Genomic DNA, 26,830 nt, shown 5'->3' on the forward strand with positions numbered 1-26,830 from the left:
AAAGTCTGTTTCTGATTGTTTGGTCAGAGACATTCACACCAGTGGCCTGCCTGCTGGAGGTCATTTTGTAGGCTCTGCCAGTGCTCATCCTGTTCCTCTGGTGGGTCCTGGTGAAGGGTTAAGGACCTTCTACGAGGGGCCCTGTCCAGCTCTCCTAGAGTAACTGCCCATCTCCTTGCATCTCCTCCATGCCCTCGAGACTGTGCTGGGAGACACACAGAAAACCTTCTGGCAATGGGAGTCACATATTGGAGAAGTTGGACTACCTGTGCCAGCTCTGTAGGGTCCAGGTATGGCCTCATGCTACCAGTAGTGACACTGACCGTAGCCAAATGCAAAACGAGTGAAGAAACAGATGAGGAGGGGAAAATGTCAGTGGCCCCCCTCCACCTATTAACCCATTCATTCCTGTTTTGGGGGTCGTCTCATTGTTGCCCCCTCTAGTGCACCAAATCAGCTGAAACCGACGAACAGGCCCCTCTGCTACTTCACTGAGCCGATCAACAGCCCAGAAGGTCCATTGACTTGATGCTATGCTCTCATTCAAAATGGCTCCTTTCATTTTATTGAGCAGTTTATATGTGCCAATCCTGAACAGGGGCGTCTTTTGTATATTTTGTATATTTTGTATATATAAGTCACATTGAGAGCTTTTGTGTATATTTATGAGGGGTTTTCAGGGACAAAAAGGGGGAATTTGGTGTGTTTTAGGGGAGCGTCTATGTTACGGGATGGACAGTTGCTTAAGAGACAGTTAAAGGGGACTTTATTGTGTTTTTACTGCTGTAGTGAGTAAAAAGTGTGCCACTGTTCAGTTAAAATATATCAATGTTTGTGAAATGTTCTCTTCTGTTGTTCCATCAATGTTTCCTTTTGGTTTTGTCATTGCTAAGCTTTGAGGGCAGAACTGGCAGAACGGTCAGGTCCAGCGTGTTAATAAGAGTGTAGCGTTGCCCTCTTTGAGCCCAGCGTAATTGTTACAACGTGTCCACCCTTTCTCTGCCCGTGTGAGCTGTGCCCGCTTCCCTCTCACCTGACTACTTTGTGATGGAGGTGGTAAGCCAACACCACTATGTGGCTCAGAAACGTCCTAAACAGCATGGGATCAAAGGGCGAATGCGTCTCGTCCACTGTCTGGTCATCTGTTAGAATGAAAAAGAAAAACAAAATGAAAAGCAGGTGGCAGTGGACAGCGGTGGCAGTCTGACCTCCCGCACATGGCGGACATCGCACCATAGAGTAGCCTGTCGAGCTCCTGAACAGTCAAGCCCAGGCGGTGGATCCCACAGTCTTTGAGGAACCTCCAGAACTGCAGCCTGATCAGCAGGAAGGTGTTATCCGGGGAATGTTCGTAGCCCAGCCTGCTGTAGACGCCGTAGATCTGCCGCAGGTCTGTGATGTGCCTCAGAACAGCAAACTCAACCTGGAAGGGTAAAGGAAAGGGACAGGCGTCCAAGTGGGCAAGGGGAGCGGGTCATCTCTGCTGTGAATGCCAGGAATAGAGGGGGTCTGCTGGTCACCTGTTTCATCTCCTCTCCCAATCTGTCATCAGGCAGGGCTTTGAGCAGCCCAGATATCTCCAAAGCAATGTCGGACCCCAGGAGCGAGGGCCTGTCCATTATCCTTGGCGTTTTCTGGGTGGCTTTCTCTGAAAGCATCAATGAGGACCCCAATACATTTTCACCTGTGCCAAAGATGGACAGTTTGAGAATGATGTGTCTCACGAGTCATCCCTACTGAAATGAACTCTCCAGGAGGGCTCCTGTGATTTAATGACCTGTGGTGGCTGCCACCATTAATGCCACAGAGCCCGCAGAATTTCCTCTTAGCCTCCCAGCTGCTGGCAGCCCACTGACTGATAGTAGAGAGGTCACCATAGCCGCTATAGAGAGCGTTACATTTTTTATGTACACATACCATCTTCTACTGGTGATCTGGTGCGTATGCCACTGATATCCGGGGTGTTTATCCCATCGATAGAAAAGTTGGGGAATTCAAGCATGCGGTCTTCAACAAATTCACCCTCAAATAGTCGGCCATTTTTGAAGACAAATTTTCCCTAAAATTTGGAAAAAAAAAAAAAAATGAGTCACCATCCATCCATTATCCAACCCGTTATATCGTCATTACAGGGTAACGTGAGTCAGTTGGAGCCAATCCCAGCCAACACAGGGCACAAGGCAGGAAACAAAACCCGGGCAGGGCGCCAGCCCACCGCAACCAATTTGTAGCAAGGCCAGATAACTTCTGGACTGTCGGTCATTTTATAATGTGGCCGGGAGGGTGTCCATAAATAGCCCTTCAGGCACCTTTGAGGACTACCCACTGCTGGGAGGATCCCGTCTGGTAAATATTCCAGCTGCCAGCGTCATGTTACCATAACAACCAAGCGGGATTTTGGCAGGAAATTTTTCTTTTTAAGGGGAAAGGCCGAGAGAGGAAAGGAGGAAAAAAAAAAAAAAGAAGGAAGGAAAAGGCTGAAGGCAGGGAGGCAACTATCTACACTTTAAGAATCGCCAGGATCTGACGTCACCCAGGGACATCTGCCATTTGTGGGTGGCCACCCCCAGGGTCGGCTTTAGGCTCGTGGCGACCCTGGGCAGAGAAAGAATCGGTGGCCCCTTCGCCCGCCAATGTCAATATGGTATCTTATGCACGGCGGATGGCCAAGTCCATTGCAGACACTGCATAGTCGCCTCGTGCTCTTGACACAAGCGTTTAACTTATGATAAAGTTCATGATGGCTCCTTCCCGTGACGCAATGAAAGCTCCTGAGCCGCCTTTCTCTTTCGTTTCGAATAACCAGATTCGTGTACTCGAAATCTCTTCATTTTGCTTAGAATGGGTATGCGAATGTCTTGTGTCCCCTATCCGAGTTCCGACCAGATATTCACTATGACTGTTGCGCCAACACTAATACTTTATTAAAACTCGGTGAAACATTAACTTGTAAGACGACTCGCCCACTGGCACTAACTTCGCTTCAGCTGTCAGCTGTGTCGTTATTTTCTCTTTCTGTTTTATATTCAATACATATTGGCGTGGCGGCCCTGTGCAGGTGCCTGTGCCCCTGCCACCCCGAAGTAATAATTAGTGTGACGAATCCCCAAGAAGGGCGGCACGGTGGCGCAGTGGTAGCGCTGCTGCCTCGCAGTTAGGAGACCCGGGTTCACTTCCCGGGTCCTCCCTGCGTGGAGTTTGCATGTTCTCCCTGTGTCTGCGTGGGTTTCCTCCCACAATCCAAAGACATGCAGGTTAGGTGGATTGGCCCTAGTGTGTGCTGGGTGTGTTTGTGTGTGTCCTGCAGTGGGTTGGCACCCTGCCCAGGATTGGTTCCTGCCTTGTGCCCTGTGTTGGCTGGGATTGGCTCCAGCAGACCCCCGTGACCCTGTCTTCGGATTCAGCGGGTTAGAAAATGGATGGATGGAATCCCCAAGAAGAGGCTCCCGTTTGGCGAGTCGGACTCGTGATTGAGTTTCTTCGTGACAGCCAGCGGGGAAGCCTCACGCTTCCTCACGCCATCCTACAGTAGGAACTGAACTGCAGATTTCTTCTCCGTATATATGGACTACGTCAAATCTTTCTTTTTCTTTTCTCTGAGAACAATTCTTTTTTTTATTTTTCTTTATGTCAGTGTCAAACTGGGGGTTAGGATTTGGCCGCTGGGGAGAGCGTCTGGGGAAGGGGGTTCACAAATGAGCACTCAAGTAAATGTAATCAGTGGATTTCTAGATATTAACCAGTTCCACTTTCTTCAGATTTTTTTTTTTTTTGTCAGATATTTAAGGGCGCACGTAGGGGACAAGAGGGGCCGAGGACCGAATATGGTAATGCTATTTAATCCTTCAAATACCGTCTCGGGTGGTGAAGTGTAGAAATCGTGTTCCTGTATTGGGCGACTGCTACAAATGAACCCGACTGGCCTGTATGGGAAGTGAAAGGAGCATCCAGAAGAGCAAACCACACATACAGTTACTCCCCTTTTGCCCTCCTGAGATCTCTTGGAGTAGTGAGAGAGCACCGTTACCACCATGCTGCCCACCTGCATACGGTCATTTCTTACACATTTGTAAAGTGAAGCCAAAAGCCTTCTGTTCCATTTACCTGGCCGTGCTTTTTGTTGTAACGCCACTCCCCGTCGTAGAGCGTCCCGTTGGCGTAGTAGAACTTGCCGAAGCCGTGCCGAAGGCCTTGCACAAACTCGCCCACGTACGCATTCCGCATTGGGTACAAGGAGTCAGGCGTCCGCACCAAGAACCACATGTGAGTCCCCTGGCCGTGCTGCGACCCAGAAAAGAAAGAATGAAATAAGCAGGCACCTGGGACCGAACACTAGGGGTCAGCACAGCTTGTCGTACCTGGATGCCGTTGTCCCACTGCCCACTATACTGGTCATGCGTTGCCAGCCACTTCATCGTCCCCTCCCCATGGCGCACATTGTTTTGCCATTGTCCTTCATAGATGCTTCCAGACTGATACCTTGAGAGAAGAGAACAAGATGATGTTAAACGTTTTTATTAAAAAAGGTCACAGCTGACCAGGGTGCTTCATCGGTAGAGCTGCTGGTTGAGAAGGGGGACGAATCTGAGCCAAAAGAAACATCTCCTCGTACCGTCTGGTGCCCCAGCCCTCCTTGATGTTGTTCACCCAGTCTCCTTGGTACCAAGAGGTCTTCTCACGGTTATAGTACATGGTGCCCTGAAAACAAAGAAGAGTGACGTGAGGGCCCCAGAAAAAAAAAAGGAGGAAGTCACACAAGGCGGACAGAAAACATTCCCAAGGAACAGCAGGCTGAAGTGGCAAACAGGTCACAATTCACAATACATTTATTGATTTCCATATTTGTTTATTCTGTACGAAATATTCCTCCATATCCATCGGACTGACAGCAAACGATTTCCATGGTGCTAAAACTTAAATTTTGAAGTTTTTGTTTTCTGGCACAATTAAGCAGAAGCCTGAATAGCTTTAAGGGGCTTCGCCTGCCCATTGTTATCTGATTAACTCGGCACATTGATACTCGATATTGAAGGACACGATATCCGGAAACTTGGACGAGGACAGGTGTCACATGCCAATCTACACCCCTCTTAAATAGTTCCTAGTTGATGATGATGCACACAGTGAACACATGGGGGCAATGCCAACCCATTAAGGCAATATAACCAAGTGAAGCCAGCGACAAACTGGCAACAAAGGCGATACAAAACAAAGCATGAAACGTGCCAGACACGAAGAGCGGCTGGAAATTATGAGAAAAGCTGGGGGACTGTAATACCAGTGTGGAATGAGAAAAGATTTTAATGGGCAAACTGGGAGAAAGAAACAAAACATCGAAACCGAGAGATCAAACAGAATTGTAGCCAAAGCTCAGGACTAAAATCGAAGAAAGTCAGAAACCATTTTTTTAACAAAAGGTTTGTTATTTAATCGTAACGATGAGCTCCCGGGTCACGAACATGAGGGACATGCCCACTAGCGATGGGGAAAAGCCAGCCAAGCAACAGGAGCAAAACTGCAGCAACCCACAAGCACATAAGAGAGCCAGCGGAACGAAATAAAATTGAACAAATGACAATAGTGACAGACGAGGGTGAGACGCAGCTACTAACTTCTCTTCGTCTCCCAGCGACAGATTGGAGGAGGACCCTCTTAAGTTGAGTGACACCCCCTCCACTTTGTCACGGAAGTCCCGCCCCTGCTGTAAAAGAAGTAACGCAACCGGAAGTCGGTGTTCATTCAACACACTGCGGCCATTAAAATAACAATCATTAACAATCAGTGATTCTTTAACGTGGTGTTGTCGCTGTTACACACGACCCCGTACTGCCTCTTTTTTCCTCAGAACAATAAATTAATAAAATGACGTTCAAACTAAAAGAAACATGAGAGACTGTCTTCCTCAGTAGAGTCAAAAACACTCAAACTATGAAACATTCCTTTCCAGTGTTTGTGCCTTTTATTGTTTTTGAATTATTTTTCAGGTTTTTATGACATTTCTGTTGTGCTTGTTTATGAGTTAGTAATTGTGTCCTGTAACTTTCAATGTTCTGATACTCTTTGTACTTTGTGGGTGGAGCCACCCTGACATCACCACTCCCGAGCCATTTCTTGTTCTATGTGGGTGGAGACTCAAGAGGTGGCCACACCCTGATGTCATCATTCTTAAGTAATTCCTCCTACTTTATAGGTGGAGCCACTCTGAGTCACCCCTCTTGAATCATTCCTTGTCTTTTGTGAGTGGAAACCCAAGAGGTGGGACCACTGTGACAAAAGCACTTGAGTAATTCCTTGTTTATTATGGGTGGAGCCACCCTGATGTCACTACTCCCAAGATGGTCCTTGTTTTTGGTGGGTGGAGACCCAAGAGGTAGGGCCACCCTGATGTCACCACTCCCAAGATGGTCCTTGTTTTTGGTGGGTGGAGACCCAAGAGGTAGGGCCACCCTGATGTCACCACTCCCAAGATGGTCCTTGTTCTTGGTGGGTGGAGACCCAAGAGGTAGGGCCACCCTGATGTCACCACTCCCGAGATGGTCCTTGTTCTTGATGGGTGGAGACCCAAGAGGTAGGGCCACCCTGATGTCACCACTCCCAAGCTCTCCCTCTTGTTATTTAAGTCTGCTGAGAAGGCTCAGGAGCAGGAGATCATTGGGTTTGTGTGGAGTGTTTAGAAGTACTGGAAGTTTGTTGGATTCTCTGGTTTTTAATTACTTTCTGCTTTTGGATTTTGTTTTTTGAAACTTATTCACTTAGAACTGCCTAATACGGAAGAAACTTTTGAGTATGTTGCTGTTGTTTTCTATATTGTTAAAGACAGTAAATCCTCACTATCATCAGATTCCGTTCCCATAGAAGCATTTATCCGCTGTTATAATAGTGTAAACTATTTTGCAACACCAGTGGTCTAATCGCACTTATACGTACAGAAGATCCTTGCAGCAGGCCGTGTGATGTGGCAGAGATGGCCACAAGGGTGTTGTATTCAAGGCCAAGTGTAACAAAATAACATTCTGAGAGGCCTATCCTGCATAAGCGATGCACGAGACTGAGCAGTAAGAGGTCTGTGATGACCTTAGATGTCCTGGGCTGTATGCTTTCCACACTGAATGGATCAATGCGTGTCTGTCCTGCACCACAAAGCCTGGATAAGCCGTTCAACCCCACACATGATGGTTGTAATGGTTTACCATGATTGAGGAATTCCCAGCAAGCGTGGGTCATAAGCTCTCATTGATTAAGTCCCTGCCCTTTGTACACACCTCTCATTGCTACTACTGGCTGGAGGTCCTTGGATCGGCCCCTAATGCAATCGATTGATGGCCTCTGGCGGAGCACTGAGAAGACAATCAAACTGCACTATCTAGAGCAAGTAAAGGTCGTAACAACGTGTCGATAGATAAACCTGCAGAAGAATCATCACTGAGTCCATTTTACCCATAGGATCAATGCTTCTGTATCACCTGTTGGGGGGGGGTACAAAAATGTAACCCCTGCTGATAAATTTACAGTCAGTTCTCATTAAAGATTCTTTCTTTGCCCTTTTGTGCACAAGCCAGGGGTTTATGGTAATCCCCCTTTTCCACAACAGGTTGAAGCCTGCAGGTAGATTTTCAGGGCAAGCTGACTCTGAAGTGAGATGTTTCAGGTGCTACATGACAGGACTTCAGTTTGGGATCACTGTACCAATGGGCAGCTCCACTCCGAGGCTGCTAGGAGAAAGAAGACGAGACGCTGGATGTAAAAGCGTGGCAGGAGATCGTGATCGTCTATCGTGTGTGTTATTACATGGCTTTCAGTGCAACAACAAAACCATTCATTTGGAGTACAGCTACCCGTATCCTGGAGGACAGCAGTTTCTCCTGGGTTGGTGTCGTGTCCAATGCCAGCTTGTTCGTGTGGTTTTGTCAGGTCTGGAAGCTGGCAGCATCCACAGAGCGAACTCCAAACATTTGTAAATCATCAACACCCTTGATGGACTGTCCAGAGAAGATCCTGGCCTTCTTGAAGACCACTTGCATGATGTTTGTCACTCCTAATTGTGACAGGCACAAACCAGTTGCTGCTCGTGCGATTTAGTGGTATATCTCGAAGCCTTAGATTTCAATAAAACTGTTGAAGAAGGGTCACTGAAATGTTGCATGCAGGGTCCTCCACATCCAGAACAGTCTGACACACATAGGAGGTGCTGTTGCAAGGAGGGCACCGACTATAAAAGTCCTCCTATGCTTTTGATTTTATTATGTTTTGACTATAAATGGTGGCACTTCACAGGCAGCTTAGCCCCAACCCATCTGTTTTTTTTTTTTGTCCATTTCTCTTATTGCTTACCTTTCCGTGCCGTTTGCCACAAACCCAATTGCCGATGTATGAGACTGGCTTTATGCCCCCAGTGTACGTCCCCAGTCCGTGGCGCATTCCATCCTTCACCTCCCCATCGTAGATACTGCCGTCCAGCCAGCTGTAGATACCCTGTCCCATCGGGACGTTCATCACAAAGTCACCCTGTAGGGCACACAAAGGCCAAATTGGTCAAAGGGTTCCTGTATTGCAAGTGGTGGTCCAAATTGGAAAAAGAGAATCATGTGTTAAGTTAAAGAGGGTCAGTACCCTGCTCTCCTGACCTCTGACCTCTAAAAACAGAACTGGGAAACCCTACCATTCGAGAAGAGAAAGAGATGGCACAGAATAAGCGGTGTGCAGCACTGAGCCGAGGTGCCACCTCTGTGTGGAAAATAGAAAATACATTTATAAACATGGATCCAGCACTAAGGGGACTGTCCTGTTGCGAGTTAAACCCTCGTCAGTCGGGGGAAGAGGCGGCTGTCTGGTGACCAAATTCAGGTCTTCAGATTTCTCAAAAGCATCCATAAAGTCGATCCATCAGAAACCGCTCAATAAAATAGTGAATTGGGTACTTGGCGACACCTAGTGGAGAAGGGGAATCCACCCAGCTCCTCCTCATACAAAAGATTGTCAGTCATTACCCAACCCGCTATATCCTAACACAGGGTCACGGGGGTCTCCTGGAGCCAATCCCAGCCAACACAGGGGGCAAGGCAGGAACAAATCCCCGGGCAGGGTGCCAGCCCACTGCAGGGCACACACTAGGGACAATTTAGAATCACCAATGCACAATGGGAGGAAACCCACGCAGACAAGGGTAGAACATGCAAACTCCACGCAGGGAGGACCCGGGAAGCGAACCCAGGGCTCCTTACTGCGAGGCAGCAGCGCTACCCACTGCGCCACCATGCCACCCACAAAAGATTGTGAAAATCTGAAATAATCAACCAACTCATGGAGACCTCAATAGGCTTAAAAAAGCATTGAGATGGGATCAGCTGAGCAACTGGCCAGCCTGATGGAGAGAAAAGGTAAGTGAAGTTACAAGAAGTGGGACCAAAAAGAGGCTGTTTTTTTCTTTGTATTTTACTGGGCTTTCATAAAGTCTTAATGTCTTTATGTTGTGTCTTTCAGACCTATCCATCCATCCATCCATCTATTATATAATGCCTTTCATGTCTAACGATCTATCAGTTTCATATAGTGCCTTTCATTCCTATCTATCTACTTTATATGGAGCCTTTTGCATCAATTTATGTCTATCAATCTCATATAGAGCCTGTCATCTATCAATCTATCCCTCCATCCATTATCCAAACCGCTATATCCTAACTACAGGGTCACGGGGGTCTGCTGGAGCCAATCCCAGCCAACACAGGGCGCAAGGCAGGAAACAAACCCCGGGCAGGGCGCCAGCCCACCACAATCTATCAATCTATGTACTTCATATAGTGACTTTTATGCTTATCTATTTTTGTATTGCATTTCACATCTGTCTATCCATTCCACTTAGTGCATTTCAAACCTATCTACCTATTTCATAAAGTGCCTTTCATGCTCATCACCTATCCCAAATTGTACTTTTCATTCCTATCTATTTCATACAGTGCCTTTCACATCTATCTACCTATTTCATATAACGCCTTTCATATTCATCTACTTATTTCATAGAGTGCCTTTTATGCTTATCTGTATCTATTTTGTATATTGCCTTTCACACCTATCTGTCTTTTTCATTTAATACCTTTCATGCACATCTATTTCATATAGATCCTTCCATGCCTATATCTTTGTAATATAGTGCCTTTCATACCTATCCATCTAAAATCAATATTCAATTACAAAGAAATTAATATATCTATTCTTAAACACCTGTTAATTTCATATAGTGTCTTTCACATCTCTTTATGTCTGTCTGTCTGTCTCATACAGTCCCTTTCATGCCTATCTATCAATCTATTTCATATAGTGATTTTTATGCTTCTCTGTCTAATTCTTGTAGTGTCTTTTACATCTGTCTAGCTATTTCATATAGCACCTTTTATGTTCATCTATCTATTTCATATAATGTCTTCCATTCTTGTCTATTTATTTCATATAGATCCTTCCCACACAGATACCTTTGACACCTATATATGTCATATAGTGCATTTCATGCCTATCCAACTATCTAATCATCTACTGTATATATAAATCAAACTATATCATTCAAGTTCATTTCGTGCTCATCCATCTTTTTCATATAGTTTCTTTTATGTTCATCTGTTTATTTCATGGGCGGCACGGTGGTTCGCTTCCGTTCTCCCCGTGTCTGCGTGGGTTTCCTCCGGGCGCTCCGGTTTCCTCCCACATGCAGGTTAGGTGGATTGGCGATTCTAAATTGGCCCTAGTGTGTGCTTGGTGTGTGGGTGTGTTTGTGTGTGTCCTGCGGTGGGTTGGCACCCTGCCCGGGATTGGTTCCTGCCTTGTGCCCTGTGTTGGCTGGGATTGGCTCCAGCAGACCCTGTGTTCGGATTCAGCGGGTTAGAAAATGGATGGATGTAATTATTTATAAGCATCCACTAGACAAGAATATCGTATAGACGCTGCACTGAGAAGCCGTGTTCTGATTATCAGTTTCATATATTTCCGCTGCGAAAACCAGAAGCAGTGGTGTGCACAAGTGGCAGGTGGGGATGTTTTCTGCACAGAGCAAGAACGCATTCGGATTGACGACGAAACGAAATACTAAATTGTAAATTCATTGTTTATCTTCCTAGAAATTCTTATTCTTGTGCCCTGTGTTGGCTGGGATGGGCTCCAGCAGACCCCCGTGACCCTGTATTCGGATTCAGCGGGTTAGACAATGGATGGATGGATGGATGTTTATTTCATACAATGCCGTTCATGCCTATCTATTAATTTTATACAGTGCCTTTCAAACGTATCTATTTCATATCATATGTGCCATTCATGCTCATCTACTTCATATATTGGTTTTCATACCTTCTATTTATTTATTTCAGATTGAGCTTTTCATGTGTGATAGCGGCCCATGTTAGGCTCTGAGCAGAAGGTGAGCCCCCTGGGTGTTGAGGGCGCAAACTGCACGTGTGAAGTGAGGCAGGCAGCGCGGCTTAGGAGTATCGAAACACGGAAACCACGTCTGTAAAGTGCCCTCAAACTGTTATATCAATCACAAAAGCAGATGACGTCCACTTTTTACTCCTCTTCTTCATCTGCCTGCTCTTTTTCTTCTTCCTCAGCGCCCAGCGCTCGCAGTAGTGAAAGCGTGTGAGTGCTACGCCCCCTCGTGGCCGGAGTTGTAACTAAAGACAACATGACTTGAGAGATTCCCTTCACTTTCCAGAGCTCATATTGTAAATCCAGAAATAACTGTAGTAAAACTACGAAAAGGCACTCTATAAAATAAAGTCGGTGCAACTAATAGAGACTATTGATACACCCATCTCACCCCCAGATAATATTTAGGCAAAATTATGTAAACCTGAGCAACCCCATCTGACTGGCCTTGCACACAGCCGCTCTGCTCATTGACCCATCACCTCATATTTTGTCCCATCACTCCAGGTGAAGGAGCCTCTTCCGTGCATCAGACCCCCAGCTAACGTCCCCTAAAAGGCAAGCACAGAGGAACAGGTGAACAAGGCGTGTCCTACTGGAGGGTCACCAACACACGTCTTTATGGAGAGCAAATCCCACCTGGTATGTGTGGCCACCCTGGAACCAGGCCGTTCCTTCCCCCTCATACAGTCCACGTGATATCCCGCCATCGTAGCTGCAAAAGGCAAAGGGAATTACATAAACTTGTATAGTATCCATCATGAAAGGCGCTATATAAAACAGTGTAATTGATACTTTGAGAGTGTATACTGGGAAATGTCCGTCCATCCTTCCATTTCCTAACCTTCATGTCTCTGTTCAAAGCAGGAACCAAACCTGGACTAGATGTCAGTCCATCTTAAGACAGACTCCAGTCCACATCCACGCTTGATGTAACAATTAACCCACATCAGTGGCTTGAAAATGAATGAAGATCCACACTGACACAGTGTAAAAGTGGGAACACCGGAAACATGAAGGCAGCGTTAACCGCTGCACCGCCCATGTGAAATGCAGTCCCCAAAAGGTACAGGCATTCCAATTCAGGACGTAAAAAGAAATGCTAGAGGACCCAATCAGGGGCAAGAGGCTTACCGCTCCACGATGAGCTGGGAGAGAAGGGGTTCCTCCGAGAGCTCCCGTGGCGGTTCTACCGGAGGCGGCACAACATCTGGCGGGGACTCTGCAGGGCCGACCGCAGGCTCCTCCTCCTCTGGGACGGACGGCGTCAGCGGGAGCCCCGACTCCGACGTCACGCTGACGCTGCTGTCCAGAGCTTTGCCGAGTGGTACCTCTGGGCTTTTGTCCTGTTTCTTCTTCTTGGCTCCTTTTGCCATCTTCTCTAGACGTTAAGGATGGATGCGAGTCGGCAGTGATCGTCTAGATAGTTCTTCTTCAAGTCTGTTGAAAGACTGAAACGAGGACAAAGGTAAAACGTAAAGAAATGAGAAACGAAGACCTAAACAGCACGTTTTAAGAGGGAGTGGGAAAGGACGGCATGAAGAGTTCTTCCTAGGTGGGAAAAAACAGAACTGGATAATCAAGCACCCAGATCAATGCCAGCAGGAGTGCATACCAACCGAAATCTGGCATACGACTATGAAAACTCCACGGTTACAGAATACGAGAACAATAAAGGGATCGAGCGAGTCACCAGCAGAACTACATCGTGTCAGGACCTTCCCTCACATCTATGATGCTGACAGCGATGTTGACCACCACCATGGCACCGCTTTCCCAGCTGGTACCTCTGTTGGACAGCAGCTTTCCAGTTCACATTTGCGCATGCACTAACTTGGCTGTGGCCCCAGAAGACCGGACACAAATCGTGGCGGCTTGTTGACTTGAAAGAATAGCGTTATTGGTAGTAAATGATTGCTAAATGTTTTAAATATCCATTCTTTTACACACCTGTCTGGAATCGAACGATTTAGCTCGCAAAGGCGTGAAAATGCACTGTCAGTTTTTATGCAGTTCAGTCTGGAAATAAGCTGCCAGGAAAACGTGAAGCCGCACATCAGTCCGCTCTCTCGCAATAGCGACACAGCAACAGCTCCGTTGCCAAGGAAGCCCAAACAGGGCTCGAGTAAGAGGCGTCCAGAGGGACAAACTGCACGTGAACGCGTTTTCCGCTGTTTACACTTTCATTATTTTGGTATAAAGCAAACAATCTAAAATGGCAGCTTACGATTTCTAAATTATTTTATTCCGTGTCACGTATTTCCCAACGGCACATCGTATCGTACTTGTGTGCCTTTGAGCCCCTTTTATGCACTCAAAAACTGTGCGCGACAAGGACCAAAATCAGGAAGAACGCGTTTTCTTGGTATTGCGTATTTCAAATTGAAATTTTATAATTATAATAGAGTATAATATTTTTATAACATTATAATTTACCGGTAATTATTCCCAAGCTATATTTGATAAATCTATTAAATTTTTTTATAGAAATCCAGAAATTTAATTGATAATTAAACCTACTGAAACCTATTCCAGTGCAGTTCAAGAACTAGGATTGCGTTGCGTTGTGGTTAAGGCTTTGGACTTCAAACCCTCACGTTGTGGGTTCAAATGACAGTGTGTGACCATGAACAAGTCACTTCACCTGCCTGTGCTCCACCTGGAAATGTGGAACAAATTGCATCTCAAATGTTCTAATTAAATGTAAACTAACTGGAACAGGACATAATTTCATACAACGCACGCGTCACATGTCCACCTGAACCGCCAGTGAGGAATATTCACTAAACATTGGACTACATCTCTTTTAACTCTGAGGGAATGAAAATTGAATGCCAGTGGTGAACAGCCAGACCCCACACAGAAAATGTACGTAGTGACCAAGCCATCATGAGGAAACACAATGCCAACTGCATGTTACGCTTTCACATAAATGATAATTAACTGCACCTCCCAAATGGCATTCTGTGTTATATCTGATGAAAATGCACATATTTTTTTTACTTTATGGATTAAATTAGCGAAAGCAGATACTGCTTTAAATGGTAGCACAGTGGCACCGAGTTTAGCTAAATGCCCCACAGGTCCTGTGGTAGAGTCCCATATTGCTTCACCTTTCAACATGACAATGCCCTGAAGCACACAGCCAAGACAATGCTGGAGTGTCCTTGAGTGGCCAAACCAAAGCCCAGACTTGAATCCCGTAGAGCATGTGAGGAGACGCCTGGAGATGGCAGCTTACAGATGCTTCCCTTCCAATCTAATGGAGTTTCAGAGGATCTGACAGGACGAATGAGACACACTGTCCAAATTCAGGTGTGCAAAGCTTGTAGGGACTCACCTGAGACGAGTCAAAGCTGCCAAAGGGACTTTTACAAAATACTGAATTAAGGGTCTGAATACTTCTACTGTATGAATGAGAGAACTTTCTGAAAACATGCATTCACTTTGTAATTATGTGTTAATAAGTGTAGATTGATGGGCAAAAACAACAGGTTTATCTATTTAAAATTAAATCTACACCATAAAAAGTGTGCAGAAAGTGAAGGGGGTCTGAGTACTTTTGAATGCATTGTAAAGAATGAAGAAGGTAAAATGAAGAGCAACAACATCTGCTGAGCGTCAGGCGCATCACCAATTAATACAGGATCCAGAAAACACAAACAAGAACAAAAGAGAGATTTGTATTGACTAGCACTACCCTTGGAAAGTTACATCTCCAATGTGATCGCCATGAAGCTTTAATTTTTCATGGCAAAAACAATGCACTGTCTTGCCAAAACAGAAAAGTTCGGCTTGCTCTGTATGAACCCACCATGTGTATTTGAGGTTCAGAGGTCCACATGTTTCCTGATAGTTATAAAAAACTGATAAAACACGAAAATCTACAATTACAGAGTTACCAGGGAGCTCAAGAAGATGGCACAACACGACGCCCAAAGAACGCTGAGTAGGTATTGAGGCGAAGGTATCGAGGTGTGTAAATCGCCACCGAGTCCCACAGTCTGCCAGACCTCACGCTCTAGAATATGTGTGTGGCAGTATTAACCAAGTGCATGCTGGGACTAAAGGGCCTGATCTCCTCTGAGAGCCTCGGCTGACTAATGAGGAGTCAATTCTCTTTTTTCTCTGTCAGTCAGAGAGCCATGTGGCCCACGTAACTGGCTTATTGGAGAAGAGCATCAGACACCAAGCTAGACTCGCTGGCAGTCTTTTTTTATACTTAGCATGTTAATAAGCAGAATAAAAAAAGCTTAACTTCTTTAAATCAAATCGTAACTTAAGAGAAACCAAAGGTTCAAGTTAAATAAGGAAGCCTGTTTTGTACCTTGTAACCCAGCACAGAACTAGCTGATCATAGCTAAAGTGTCGGTGTAAGCACCTCTTAATAGTTGTAGGTGCCAGGGAGGAAGGACAGGCATCCTGTCTGGAATAAAGAATGGATTCTTACCCGGGCATGAGGCCATGATGGATGAACTGAACAAAAGGGCATGCCAGGAGCAGTTCATTTCCACAAATGATAGGTGGCAGTGTTCCTCATTGCTAAACTCGATTAACTCGATGCATGGAAGTTGCAGTCTGCAAGTGGAGACGCTCACAAAAAAGAACTGCTTCAGAAAGTGGCAAGAACAATGGGCTATGTGTGTTCAAAGAGATGGGGAGTAATTTGAGGGGAGGGGGGATTAACAGCAACGTGTCTTTTACTGTAACACATTTTGTTTTATTTGAATATTCACCATATTTATTTTTTTTTATCACACCTCGTAATTTTGTATTTTGTTTTTCAAATGCAGTTGGTCACTGATGGTGAAAATGAAATTATTTCCATAAAGATAACACCAAATCTTCAAATCGCACTTCAAACTACCTTAAACTGAAAAGTTGCTCCAGGGGGCGCTGGTCAATGCCTGACCCTGCATTCTGACCCCCATAGGTCATGCAAATAGACAATCTGCCCACCCCACCCCAGATTAACAAAGTATATCAGAGCAAAAAAGTAATACCTGATTGTACGATGTTCCTTCTTCTCTCTTTTCCATAGACGCTATTTTGCAAATTAACAGGAGTTAAAGATTATTTAAAAGCTTGCCATGAACAGAAGTGAGGCAGACAAAGGTTCAGAATAACAGTACAAGACACAAAATAACCGTCTCTCATACAGAATTATGAAATAAATTAATTCAAAAATGAAGAAGGCAGGCTCAATTATGGGGTGCTGGTGGTAGTGGCATAGGACAGAATGACAGCCATTATGAACAACGCTGCACATCTTCCCTCTGACACAACAGCACGGAGGACTTTCAGCACCTATGGCCAGAGGCCTTTATAGCGCCTCACTGGGGCTGCTCTCCTGTCTTAATTCAAGTCACAAGTTTTTTTCTTTTAGTCATTCTGCTGTGTATACGAGGGTTGTTGTTGCTCTTATATTACTTAAGTTTCAGTAAATGATATTTTTCCCCATTGAACTGGGGTCCCCAACCTGAGGAACTTCAGAGGGTGCAACCAAGAGGAAGGCTGTATCATGATTTGCCAAAATTGAGTGACGTGCGTTGCCTGACTTTATTGCCGTGCAATCGGTGTCTTGCAGCGTGCTGTCATTTATTAGTTAGTGTTCCTATTCTGTGATATGAAAAGAATAAAGCATTGCATGTGCAACTGTCACCTGGGAATCAGCCACAGAAATGGCTGGTTTATGCTGTGACAGAAGCATTTGTAAAGAAGAATAACTTTTTTTTTTGTTAAGAGAACAGATTTTTTGGAGTTTGCAGTGATCCAAGAACTTGGTCTAGTTTCGGTTTCGGTGCAAGCCCTGATCGTGAAACGTCACTGATTTCAAGATTTGGTTGACAGTTTGGACGGGTTAAACAAGGGGGACAGAATTGAATGCAACACCTGCTGCTGATTGCTCAGCTCAACCTGTCCTGCTGGCGGTCCTGGTAGCAGTGCAGCAATTTTAACTTTGTGGCACATCTGCTTGCCAACCATTCTTGGTGCACAGGTCAGACTCCTGAAAACCTGCTACAGCACAGGAACAACACGCCATTTGCTAAAGGAAGTTCATTAATTAAAACTCAACAAATGTACATTTTGTTTTTGCCCATCATTTGAACAGGTTTTTACTAGTCACTGTGTAACATTCTAGTCAATTAAGACGTTTCCTTTGTTTTACTGTATTAACATACTAACGGATGAACCCAAACACATTTTAATGACAAGTCATTTATTGTAAAATGTAAGTTGTAATAAAACAAAAGGACACCTTCAAACTCTGCTTTGTGCTCTTTAGCGTCCAGTGGCAATGAATCATTTTGTTTCAAACCAGTCATTTCCAACCAGCAAAATAAAGAATGCAAATTTAAAATCCAAAAAACTGGACTAAAGAGCTTCTTCCCCCAGAAAAACCCTGAAGGATGCCAAAATGTCTATCAAGGCCTACTGTTTGCTAAAAAGAATGAAAAAGAAACGCTCATTTATGAGGAAGCCGGATGGCTTCACAAAGCAAACGAGCAGCTTCATTCCACCTGGTTCACTCCGTGCAGATCATGTCGAGGTTGGCTAGATGTCTCATGGTGGGTCGCCCATGGGGGCAGTTCCAGGGATGTTCGATTTCCCCCATGTGTGTCACCAGTTTCTTCATCTCGCTGGCACTGAGTGCAGTTCCAATCATCACCTGGCAACAATGGAGGGAGAAATGGGACTCAACAATCAGAAATTCTCTAAAGAGAACATTCAACAAGGATCGGCTGTTGGGCACAAATTTCTGAGAAATGATTTCTGGTGGTTTGTCTTAATGAAGGCACAAGTCCTAGCAATCATCTGAAAATTAGTTTTACATTTAAGTTTACACAAGTCAAATGAGACCAAGTTCAACAGGTTGAATATTTTTAATTGCCTGTGGGTGAAAACATGAAGCAGCCCACCAGTCTTGAAAATCACCTCCAATTACAATTAACTGACCAGTCATTTCAACATGAGGCCACACACAAGCACACCCTCCCTCAGAGTCAAGGACCCCTCTCAAAGGCATACTGAACCAAACTGAGATTACAATTACAAACCGGATTCCAAAAAAGTTGGGACACTAAACAAATTGTGAATAAAAACTGAATGCAATGATGTGGAGATGGCAAATGTCAATATTTTATTTGTAATAGAACGTAGATGACAGATCAAACGTTTAATCCGAGTAAATGTATCATTTTAAAGGAAAAATATGTTGATTCAAAATTTCACGGTGTCAACAAATCCCAAAAAAGCTGGGACAAGTAGCAATAAGAGGCTGGAAAAAGTAAATTTGAGCATAACGAAGAGCTGGAAGACCAATAAACACTAATTAGGTCAATTGGCAACATGATTGGGTATAAAAAGAGCTTCTCAGAGTGGCAGTGTCTCTCAGAAGCCAAGATGGGTAGAGGATCACCAATTCCCACAATGTTGCGCAGAAAGATAGTGGAGCAATATCAGAAAGGTGTTACCCAGCAAAAATTGCAAAGACTTTGCATCTATCATCATCAACTGTGCATAACATCATCCGAAGATTCAGAGAATCTGGAACAATCTCTGTGCGTAAGGGTCAAGGCCGTAAAACCATACTGGATGCCCGTGATCTCCGGCCCTTAAACGACACTGCACCACAAACAGGAATGCTACTGTAAAGGAAATCACAGAATGGGCTCAGGAATACTTCCAGAAACCATTGTCAGTGAACACAATCCACCGTGCCATCCGCGTTGCCAGCTGAAACTCTACAGTGCAAAGAAGAAGCCATTTCTAAGCAAGATCCACAAGCTCAGGCGTTGTCACTGGGCCAGGGATCATTTAAAATGGAGTGTGGCAAAATGGAAGACTGTTCTGTGGTCAGACGAGTCACGATTCAAGTTCTTTTGGAAATCTGGGACGCCATGTCATCCGGACCAAAGAGGACAAGGACAACCCAAGTTGTTATCAACGCTCAGTTCAGAAGCCTGCATCTCTGATGGTATGGGGTTGCATGAGTGCGTGTGGCATGGGCAGCTTGCATGTCTGGAAAGGCACCATCAATGCAGAAAAATATATTCAGGTTCTAGAACAACATATGCTCCCATCCAGACGTCATCTCTTTCAGGGAAGACCCTGCATTTTTCAACAAGATAATGCCAGACCACATTCTGCATCAATCACAACATCATGGCTGCGTAGGAGAAGGATCCGGGTACTGAAATGGCCAGTCTGCAGTCCAGATCTTTCACCTATAGAGAACATTTGGCGCATCATAAAGAGGAAGGTGCGACAAAGAAGGCCCAAGACGATTGAACAGTTAGAGGCCTGTATTAGACAAGAATGGGAGAGCATTCCTATTTCTAAACTTGAGAAACTGGTCTCCTCGGTCCCCAGACGTCTGTTGAGTGTTGTAAGAAGAAGGGGAGATGCCACACAGTGGTGAAAATGGCCTTGTCCCAACTTTTTGGGATTTGTTGACACCATGAAATTCTGAATCAACATATTTTTCCCTTAAAATGATACATTTTCTCAGTTTAAACTTTTGTTCCGTGATTTATGTTCTATTCTGAATAAAATATTAGAAGTTGGCACCTCCACGTCATTGCATTCAGTTTTTATTCACGATTTGTATAGTGTCCCAACTTTTTTGGAGTCCGGTTTGTATAATAAATCATGCTTTATAATCTTCACCACCCAATTCTATGACTTCAGTTTAGTTTGTTCGTTACTTTAAGTGGCACTGTGTGCTGTTGTGCCACTGGACCAGTGTGCTCTGCTCAAATCCTGCACCTGCTAGCTCTCCCAACACTGACATAAATTCTCGAGTTTTCTTCCAAAATCCCCAAACAGGTTCATGTCAATGTGGGTGTGTGACTGAACCTTGTGTTGGACTGGCACCCCATCTAAAGCTGGTTACAGTTCTATACCCATTGCATCTAGGACAGATCACATGTGCCATATCCCCCATCTTTGAACAGTGCATTATTTTCTATATGTTACATTTGAAGGGTGGCACGGTGTTATAATAAGTTTGTTATAATATTAAGAATTGTGTCACTGTATCTGTTTTAGATCTTTGTCAATGTATTTTTCATTATTCTCTGTGTAACATGCCATGAAGAGCTGAGCCAGGTTTAGCATAGAGTGTCAGCATTCAGAAGTGCTGGGCCAAGCAAAGCATAAAGACAGACAGGGACAGCTGGAAGACTGAGTTGTAAGCCCTAAAAAGGACTGAGTGTTATTTGAACCGACTGTTTGATGTTCAGCACAAGTTTGTCTGCCTTGTTTGGCCACGTAATGGGGGTTTGGTCGTGTGCAAACAATATAAAAGACGCTGGAACTTTGCCAACGTTGAGAAACTGAGTGAGTGGAAGCAATTGACTCAAAAGCCACCTCCGTTGTGACAAAAAAAAGCAGTTTCTACACGACCGAATCCCCGAGAAAAAAAGAATTCTTCGGTGAAATGAAGCTGACTGGTTTCTCCTGTCTGTACAGCAACGTAAGCCGCATTAAACAAGCTAAGTATATTCTGTCTTTTCTGTGACTTTGTCGCCGCCTATCGCTGAAAAGAGGGATATCGCCGTTATTATTTATAAGTATTTAAATAAAGGTTTATTAAAACGCCGCAATATAAAAGAACATATTTCCAAGGAGCTAACACTCCCATCGGAAACACACAGTGGCACAGTGGTAGCGCTGCTGCCTTGCAGTAAGGAGTCCTGGGTTCGGAGTTTGCATGTTCTCCCCATGTCTGCGTGGGTTTCCACCGGGTACTCCAGTTTACTCCCACAGTCCAAAGACATGCAGGTGAGGTGCATTGGCGATCCTAAATTGTGCTTTGTGTGTGGGTGTGTGTGTGCCTTGCGGTGGGCTGGCACCCTGCCTGGGGTTTGTTTCCTGCCTTGTGCCCTGTGATGGCTGGGATTGGCTCGAGCAGACCACCGTGACCCTGTAATTAGGATACAGAGGGCTGGATAATGGATGGATGGATGTTATATTTGGTTAAGTGTCACATGGCTGAACGAGTATTGGAATTCAGCCAGGAAGATAAATACATCCAGTACACGGCACAATGAATCACAACAGGGCAATTCATTTTTTCCATTCAATTTGGGCACAGGTGTCTGGACTGAGAAAAACACCAACATGTTAAGTGCAAGTGCCAATTTCACACCCTCCTTGAATTCAGACAGTCGCCTGATTCCACTCATTTTTTTTGCCTTAAGGATGCCATGGGTGTCTTGATGCTGCTCAGCATTTGGAACAAATAGCCTGCCATCATTTCAGAGGCGAACAGACTAAGTACCCAGATGGCTTTAATATTTATGAGTAGGAGGAGCCTATTTAGCCCGTCTCATTCCTTTCTTAACTTCTTTCTGTTCTTGAAGGTTACACTATGACAGATGAAAAGGAACTCTAAATTGTTAGAAAGGAAAGAAAAGGAAATCAAGTCCACTCTTTGAATGCAGCTAACAGATAAAAAGAAACGGGTGATCCTTGGTGAATTTCAGTGATCGTCTGAGAAAGTGTGCGTGTCAACTCCACCTATCTAACCGGATACCCACTGAATCGTATTATAGGGTGGGAAGCTGTTGGAGCGGACCCCAGAATCATCAGGAACAAGGCCATTCCATCTTAAACCACATTCATGCATACGTCCACACTCGCTCATAGGGTGGCCAGTATTAACGCAAACATGTTTGTGGTTTGAGAAGGAAAAACCCGTACAGACATGGGGAGAGCTTGCAAATTACACACAGATGGGTACTGAGTGAGAATTTGAACCCGGATGGTTATGCCAGAGTATAAGCTGAGGGACAATTCCACCCTATACGTACCGACTTGCGGCAAGCTCTGGAGGCAAACATCTGCCGCACTCGAGATGGTCGGCACATCACGCCAGGGCAGTCACTCAACATGAAGATCAGTTCTTCAATGTCTGAAGGGCCAAACGTCCAGTTCTTGCTGGTAGGAAGGCGTGTTAACTTCACTCTTTCCATGACAGGAGCTTAAAGAGAAAACAGTGAATATTTGTACTGACGCTTTGTAAATTCAGGAATTTCGGTTTTCAAGTGGCTACAGATTCAGTTATGAAAAGAAACCGACACAGTCACTGGATCACACAGGAAGGCCAGCACTGAGCCGAGGAAGGAAATGGACACCTTCTGATTTTTTTTAACCTGTAAGTCACCGGGCCACAGGGTTACTTTATGGGACATACTGGGATTCAAAAGCCAAACTGGCAGCTGCCAGGAATCAATGTCCTAAACTTATGGTGCACATGACCACCTCGTAGGAAGGTATGGAGACAAAAGAATATCAGCTAAGCGCCCAAGATGTTGATGGTGACATGGGAGTCTGCTTGTTGTACAGGTGCATCTCAATAAATTAGTATATCATCGAAAAGTTAATTTATTCCAGTAATTCAATTCAAAGAGTGAAACTCATATATTATTATAGATTCATTACACACAGAGTGATACATTTCTTTTCATTTTGCTGATTATGGGTTACAGGTAATGAAAACTCAAAATTCAGTAACTCAGAAAATTAAAATATTACTTAAGACCAATACAAAAAAAAAGATTTTTAATACAGAAATGTTGGCCCACTGAAGAGTCTGTCCATGAACACACTCAATACTCGGTCGGGGCTCCTTTTGCATGATGTGGAGTGGCATGGAGGCGATCAGCCTGTGGCACTGCTGAGGTGTTATGGAAGCCCAGGATGCTTTGATAGCGAGAGGCCTTCAGCTCGTCTGCATTGTTGGCTCTGGTGTCTGTCATCTTCCTCTTGACACTACCCCTTTAGGTCGGGCGAGCTTGCTGGCCAATCAAGCACAGTAACACCACGGCATTGTGAGCAGGTGCCAAGTCCTGCTGGAAAATGAAATCAGCATCTCCATATAGATGGTCAGCAGAGAGAAGCATGAAGTCCTCTCTACAATGTCCTGGTAGATGGCTGGCTGTGCTAACTTTGGACTTGATAAAACACAGCGGACCGACACCAGCAGATGACAGGGCTCCCCAAATCATCACTGACTGTGGAAACTTCACACTGGACTTCAAGCAACTTGGACTCTGTGCCTCTCCACTCTTCCTCCAGACTGTAGGACCTTGATTTCCAAATGAAATGCAAAATTTACTTACATCTGAAAAACAGGACTTTGGGCCACTGTGTTTTATCAAGTCCAAAGTCAGCACAGCTGTCTTCCAGCACATTTTATAGCACTTCACGCTTCCATCTGCTGACAAGCTTTATGGAGAAGATGATTTCATTTTCCAGCAGGACTTGGCACCTGCCCACACTGGGGTATGGAAAGTATTCAGACCCCTTCAATTTTTCACTCTTTGTTATATTGCAGCCATTTGCTAAAATCATTTAAATTAATTTTTTCCTCATTAATGTACACACAGCACCCCATATTGACAGACAAAAAAGAATTTTTGAAATTGTTGCAGATTTATTAAAAAGAAAACTGAAATATCACATGGTCCTAAGTATTCAGACCCTTTGCTGTGACACTCATATATTTAACTCAGGTGCTTTCCATTTCTTCTGATCATCCTTGAGATCACCTTCATTTGAGTCCAGCTGTGTTTGATTATACTGATTGGACTTGATTAGGAAAGCCACACACCTGTCTATATAAGACCTTACAGCTCACAATGCATGTCAGAGCAAATGAGAATCATGAGGTCAAAGGAACTGCCTGAAGAGCTCAGAGACAGAATTGTGGCAAGGCACAGATCTGGCCAAGGTTACAAAAAAATTTCTGCTGCACTTAAGGTTCCCAAGAGCACAGTGGCCTCCATAATCCTTAAATGGAAGACGCGTTTGGGACGACCAGAACCCTTCCTAGAGCTGGCCGTCCGCCAAGCTGAGCTACCAGGGGAGAAGAGCCTTGGTGAGAGAGGTAAAGAAGAACCCAAAGATCACTTTGGCTGAGCTCCAGAGATGCAGTCAGGAGATGGGAGAAAGTTGTAGAAAGTCAACCATCACTGCAGCCCTCCACCAGTCAGGGCTTTATGGCAGAGTGGCCTGTCGGAAGCCTCTCCTCAGTGCAAGACACATGACAGCCCGCATGGAGTTTGCTAAAAGACACCTGAAGGACTCTGAGATGGTGAGAAATAAGATTCTCTGGTCTGATGAGACCAAGATAGAACTTTTGGCCTTAATTCTAAGCGGTATGTGTGGAGACAACCAGGCACTGCTCATCACTTGTCCAATACAGTCCCCACAGTGAAGCATGGCGGTGGCAGCATCATGCTGTGGGGTGTTTTTCAGCTGCAGGGACAGGACGACTGGTTGCAATCGAGGGAAAGATGAATGCGCCAAGTACAGGGATATCCTGGACAAAAACCTTCTCCAGAGTGCTAAGGACCTCAGACTGGGCCAAGGTTTACCTTCCAACAAGACAATGACCCTAAGCACACAGCTAAAATAACGAAGGAGTGGCTTCACAACAACTCTGTGACTGTTCTTGAATGGCCCAGCCAGAGCCCTGACTTAAACCCAATTGAGCATCTCTGAGAGACCTAAAATGGCTGTCCACCAACGTTTACCATCCAACCTGACAGAACTGGAGAGGATCTGCAAGGAGGAATGGCAGAGGATCCCCAAATCCAGGTGTGAAAAACTTGTTGCATCTTTCCCAAGAAGACTCATGGCTGTATTAGCTCAAAAGGGTGCTTCTACTAAATACTGAGCAAAGGGTCTGAATACTTAGGACCATGTGATATTTCAGTTTTTCTTTTTTAATAAATCTGCAACAATTTCAAAAATTCTTTTTTTGTCTGTCAATATGGGGTGCTGTGTGTACATTAATGAGGAAAAAATTAATTTAAATGATTTTAGCAAATGGCTGCAATATAACAAAGAGTGAAAAATTGAAGGGGTCTGAATACTTTCCGTACTCCACTGTACTGAGATGAAGGACTCAAGGCCTGGCTGTCTCATGTATACTTATCTATTCATAAGCTTTGTGTATTTAAATAAAATATAATAAAGAAACATAATGGTGAGATGGCTTCTTGTTGGGATGCTTAACCTTTTCAACAACTAATTCATTGGCATGCATGGCTACCTCTAACAGACATAACAGCTGGCCTGGCACAGGGAAACACTTATAAGACAGTAGTGAGCTGGGAACTCCCAGGTGTTGGCCTCTTTACTCAGTGGCCTGCGCAGGTTCTACTGACTAGTGGCTGACTGCTCTTCTCCAGTAAAGCTGTTACACTGATCACCCTCATATTGACTTTTGACAGTTTAAAAAAGGTGAATTGTCTCCACATCTCCCATGCCATAATGTATCCACCCAGACACTAACTGAAAGGCTCAGGGATTAGTGACTTTTGATCAAGCTGAGCATTTCTAAGCATTCTAGAAAAGACAGCGCTTCTCTACTTACCATCCTCTTCAATCACAAAATCAAATCCATTCTTTCTGAAGATTTCCAGGTTATCGATCAGTACATTTTCATTGATGGCAGTCAGCTGTAGTTTCTGAGGCCTATACAAAACAAAACAGTATTAAAACATCTGCAGCAGCCCTGGCATCACTACTCTTTTATGCACCCAACAAATATGCAGTCCACAAAGGGCAAAAGTGTCCATCATTTGAGATAGTCAATGCCAGGGGTTATTGTACTGGAAGTTACAAATCAAAACAGATGGAGTCACTTATGCTGTTTGCTCATGGGCACCTGATTCACTTACACTGACCTTGTCATTCAGTCTTTATCTCATATAGCAGTGGTCATAACATTTTCTCTTTTCTCCAACAACCCAATTTTGCTTATTGCATGTCTTTATGACCCGTAATCACTGCGGAACAGCAGATGATCATTATCCTATTCCTGCTTGTGGTGGGTTTCTCACCTTGAAGAGTCACGGCCAATCGTTGGTGCCCTGTTGGCTCCCCATGGAGAGATCTTCGACTGGTGTCCCTTGGAGAATCACAAGGCTTTTCTCAAATCGTTCATGACCTTTAACATTCAGTACCAGTAAAAGTCACAACTCAGTGCGACCAAATTTCAGACATGACGATTTTGAGTCGCAACCCATAGTTTAAGAAACACTGCCATACAGTAAATGTTACAGTAAATTCATCCCAAGACACCTTAGGTATTAACTCTTTCAGGGCTGATGTCAACTTTTGTCAAAATTTAGGAATAGAGAACGGTAATCAGCTGTAAACTGCAACAAAACTCACCCTTACATTTTAGTTTGACTCTCTTTGCTAGAAGGAAAGTTACATAGGTTTGTTGATTTAACCTCGATTCCCTACGCATGCATGAGTAGCGAAGAGCAAACAACCTCTAAACTGGCACCAACATCTGTCGAGAGACCAAAGTGAATGTGCAAAGCAAAATACTCCATGGACCTTTTACGTAATTTCGTTGAATAGGACTCTGACTTGTCGGACTCCGAGTTTGATGCAA

At 44.6% G+C, this 26,830-nt stretch overlaps 2 protein-coding genes across 9 annotated transcripts in view; both read right to left on the reverse strand.

The window, feature by feature from the left end:
* Positions 1 to 13,959, reverse strand: part of rsph10b (radial spoke head 10 homolog B) — a 59,499-nt gene extending 45,540 nt beyond the window's left edge. Inside the window, exons 1-12 of one of the 8 annotated variants that reach the window (XM_039773878.1) lie at positions 13,360 to 13,619; positions 12,544 to 12,860; positions 12,049 to 12,124; positions 11,892 to 11,960; positions 8,332 to 8,505; positions 4,613 to 4,698; positions 4,359 to 4,479; positions 4,105 to 4,281; positions 1,918 to 2,059; positions 1,521 to 1,684; positions 1,234 to 1,423; positions 1,034 to 1,142 (exon numbers count right to left, since the gene is read on the reverse strand). In XM_039773878.1, coding sequence (XP_039629812.1) covers positions 1,034 to 1,142; positions 1,234 to 1,423; positions 1,521 to 1,684; positions 1,918 to 2,059; positions 4,105 to 4,281; positions 4,359 to 4,479; positions 4,613 to 4,698; positions 8,332 to 8,505; positions 11,892 to 11,960; positions 12,049 to 12,124; positions 12,544 to 12,785 — 1,550 coding nt within the window. In that variant the 5' untranslated portion in view covers positions 12,786 to 12,860; positions 13,360 to 13,619. The other 7 variants (XM_039773876.1, XM_039773877.1, XM_039773872.1 and 4 more) reach the window with 7 other exon arrangements.
* A 3,653-nt stretch (positions 13,960 to 17,612) lies between these two features.
* Positions 17,613 to 26,830, reverse strand: part of pms2 (PMS1 homolog 2, mismatch repair system component) — a 36,714-nt gene continuing 27,496 nt past the window's right edge. Inside the window, exons 13-15 of the mRNA XM_039774970.1 lie at positions 25,799 to 25,899; positions 22,227 to 22,396; positions 17,613 to 18,079 (exon numbers count right to left, since the gene is read on the reverse strand). Of these exons, the coding sequence (XP_039630904.1) occupies positions 17,936 to 18,079; positions 22,227 to 22,396; positions 25,799 to 25,899 (415 nt within the window). The 3' untranslated portion in view covers positions 17,613 to 17,935. The remainder of the gene's footprint in view (positions 18,080 to 22,226; positions 22,397 to 25,798; positions 25,900 to 26,830) is intronic.

Source organism: Polypterus senegalus, chromosome 13 (assembly GCF_016835505.1).
Source record: "Polypterus senegalus isolate Bchr_013 chromosome 13, ASM1683550v1, whole genome shotgun sequence".
Lineage (NCBI taxonomy): Eukaryota > Metazoa > Chordata > Cladistia > Polypteriformes > Polypteridae > Polypterus > Polypterus senegalus.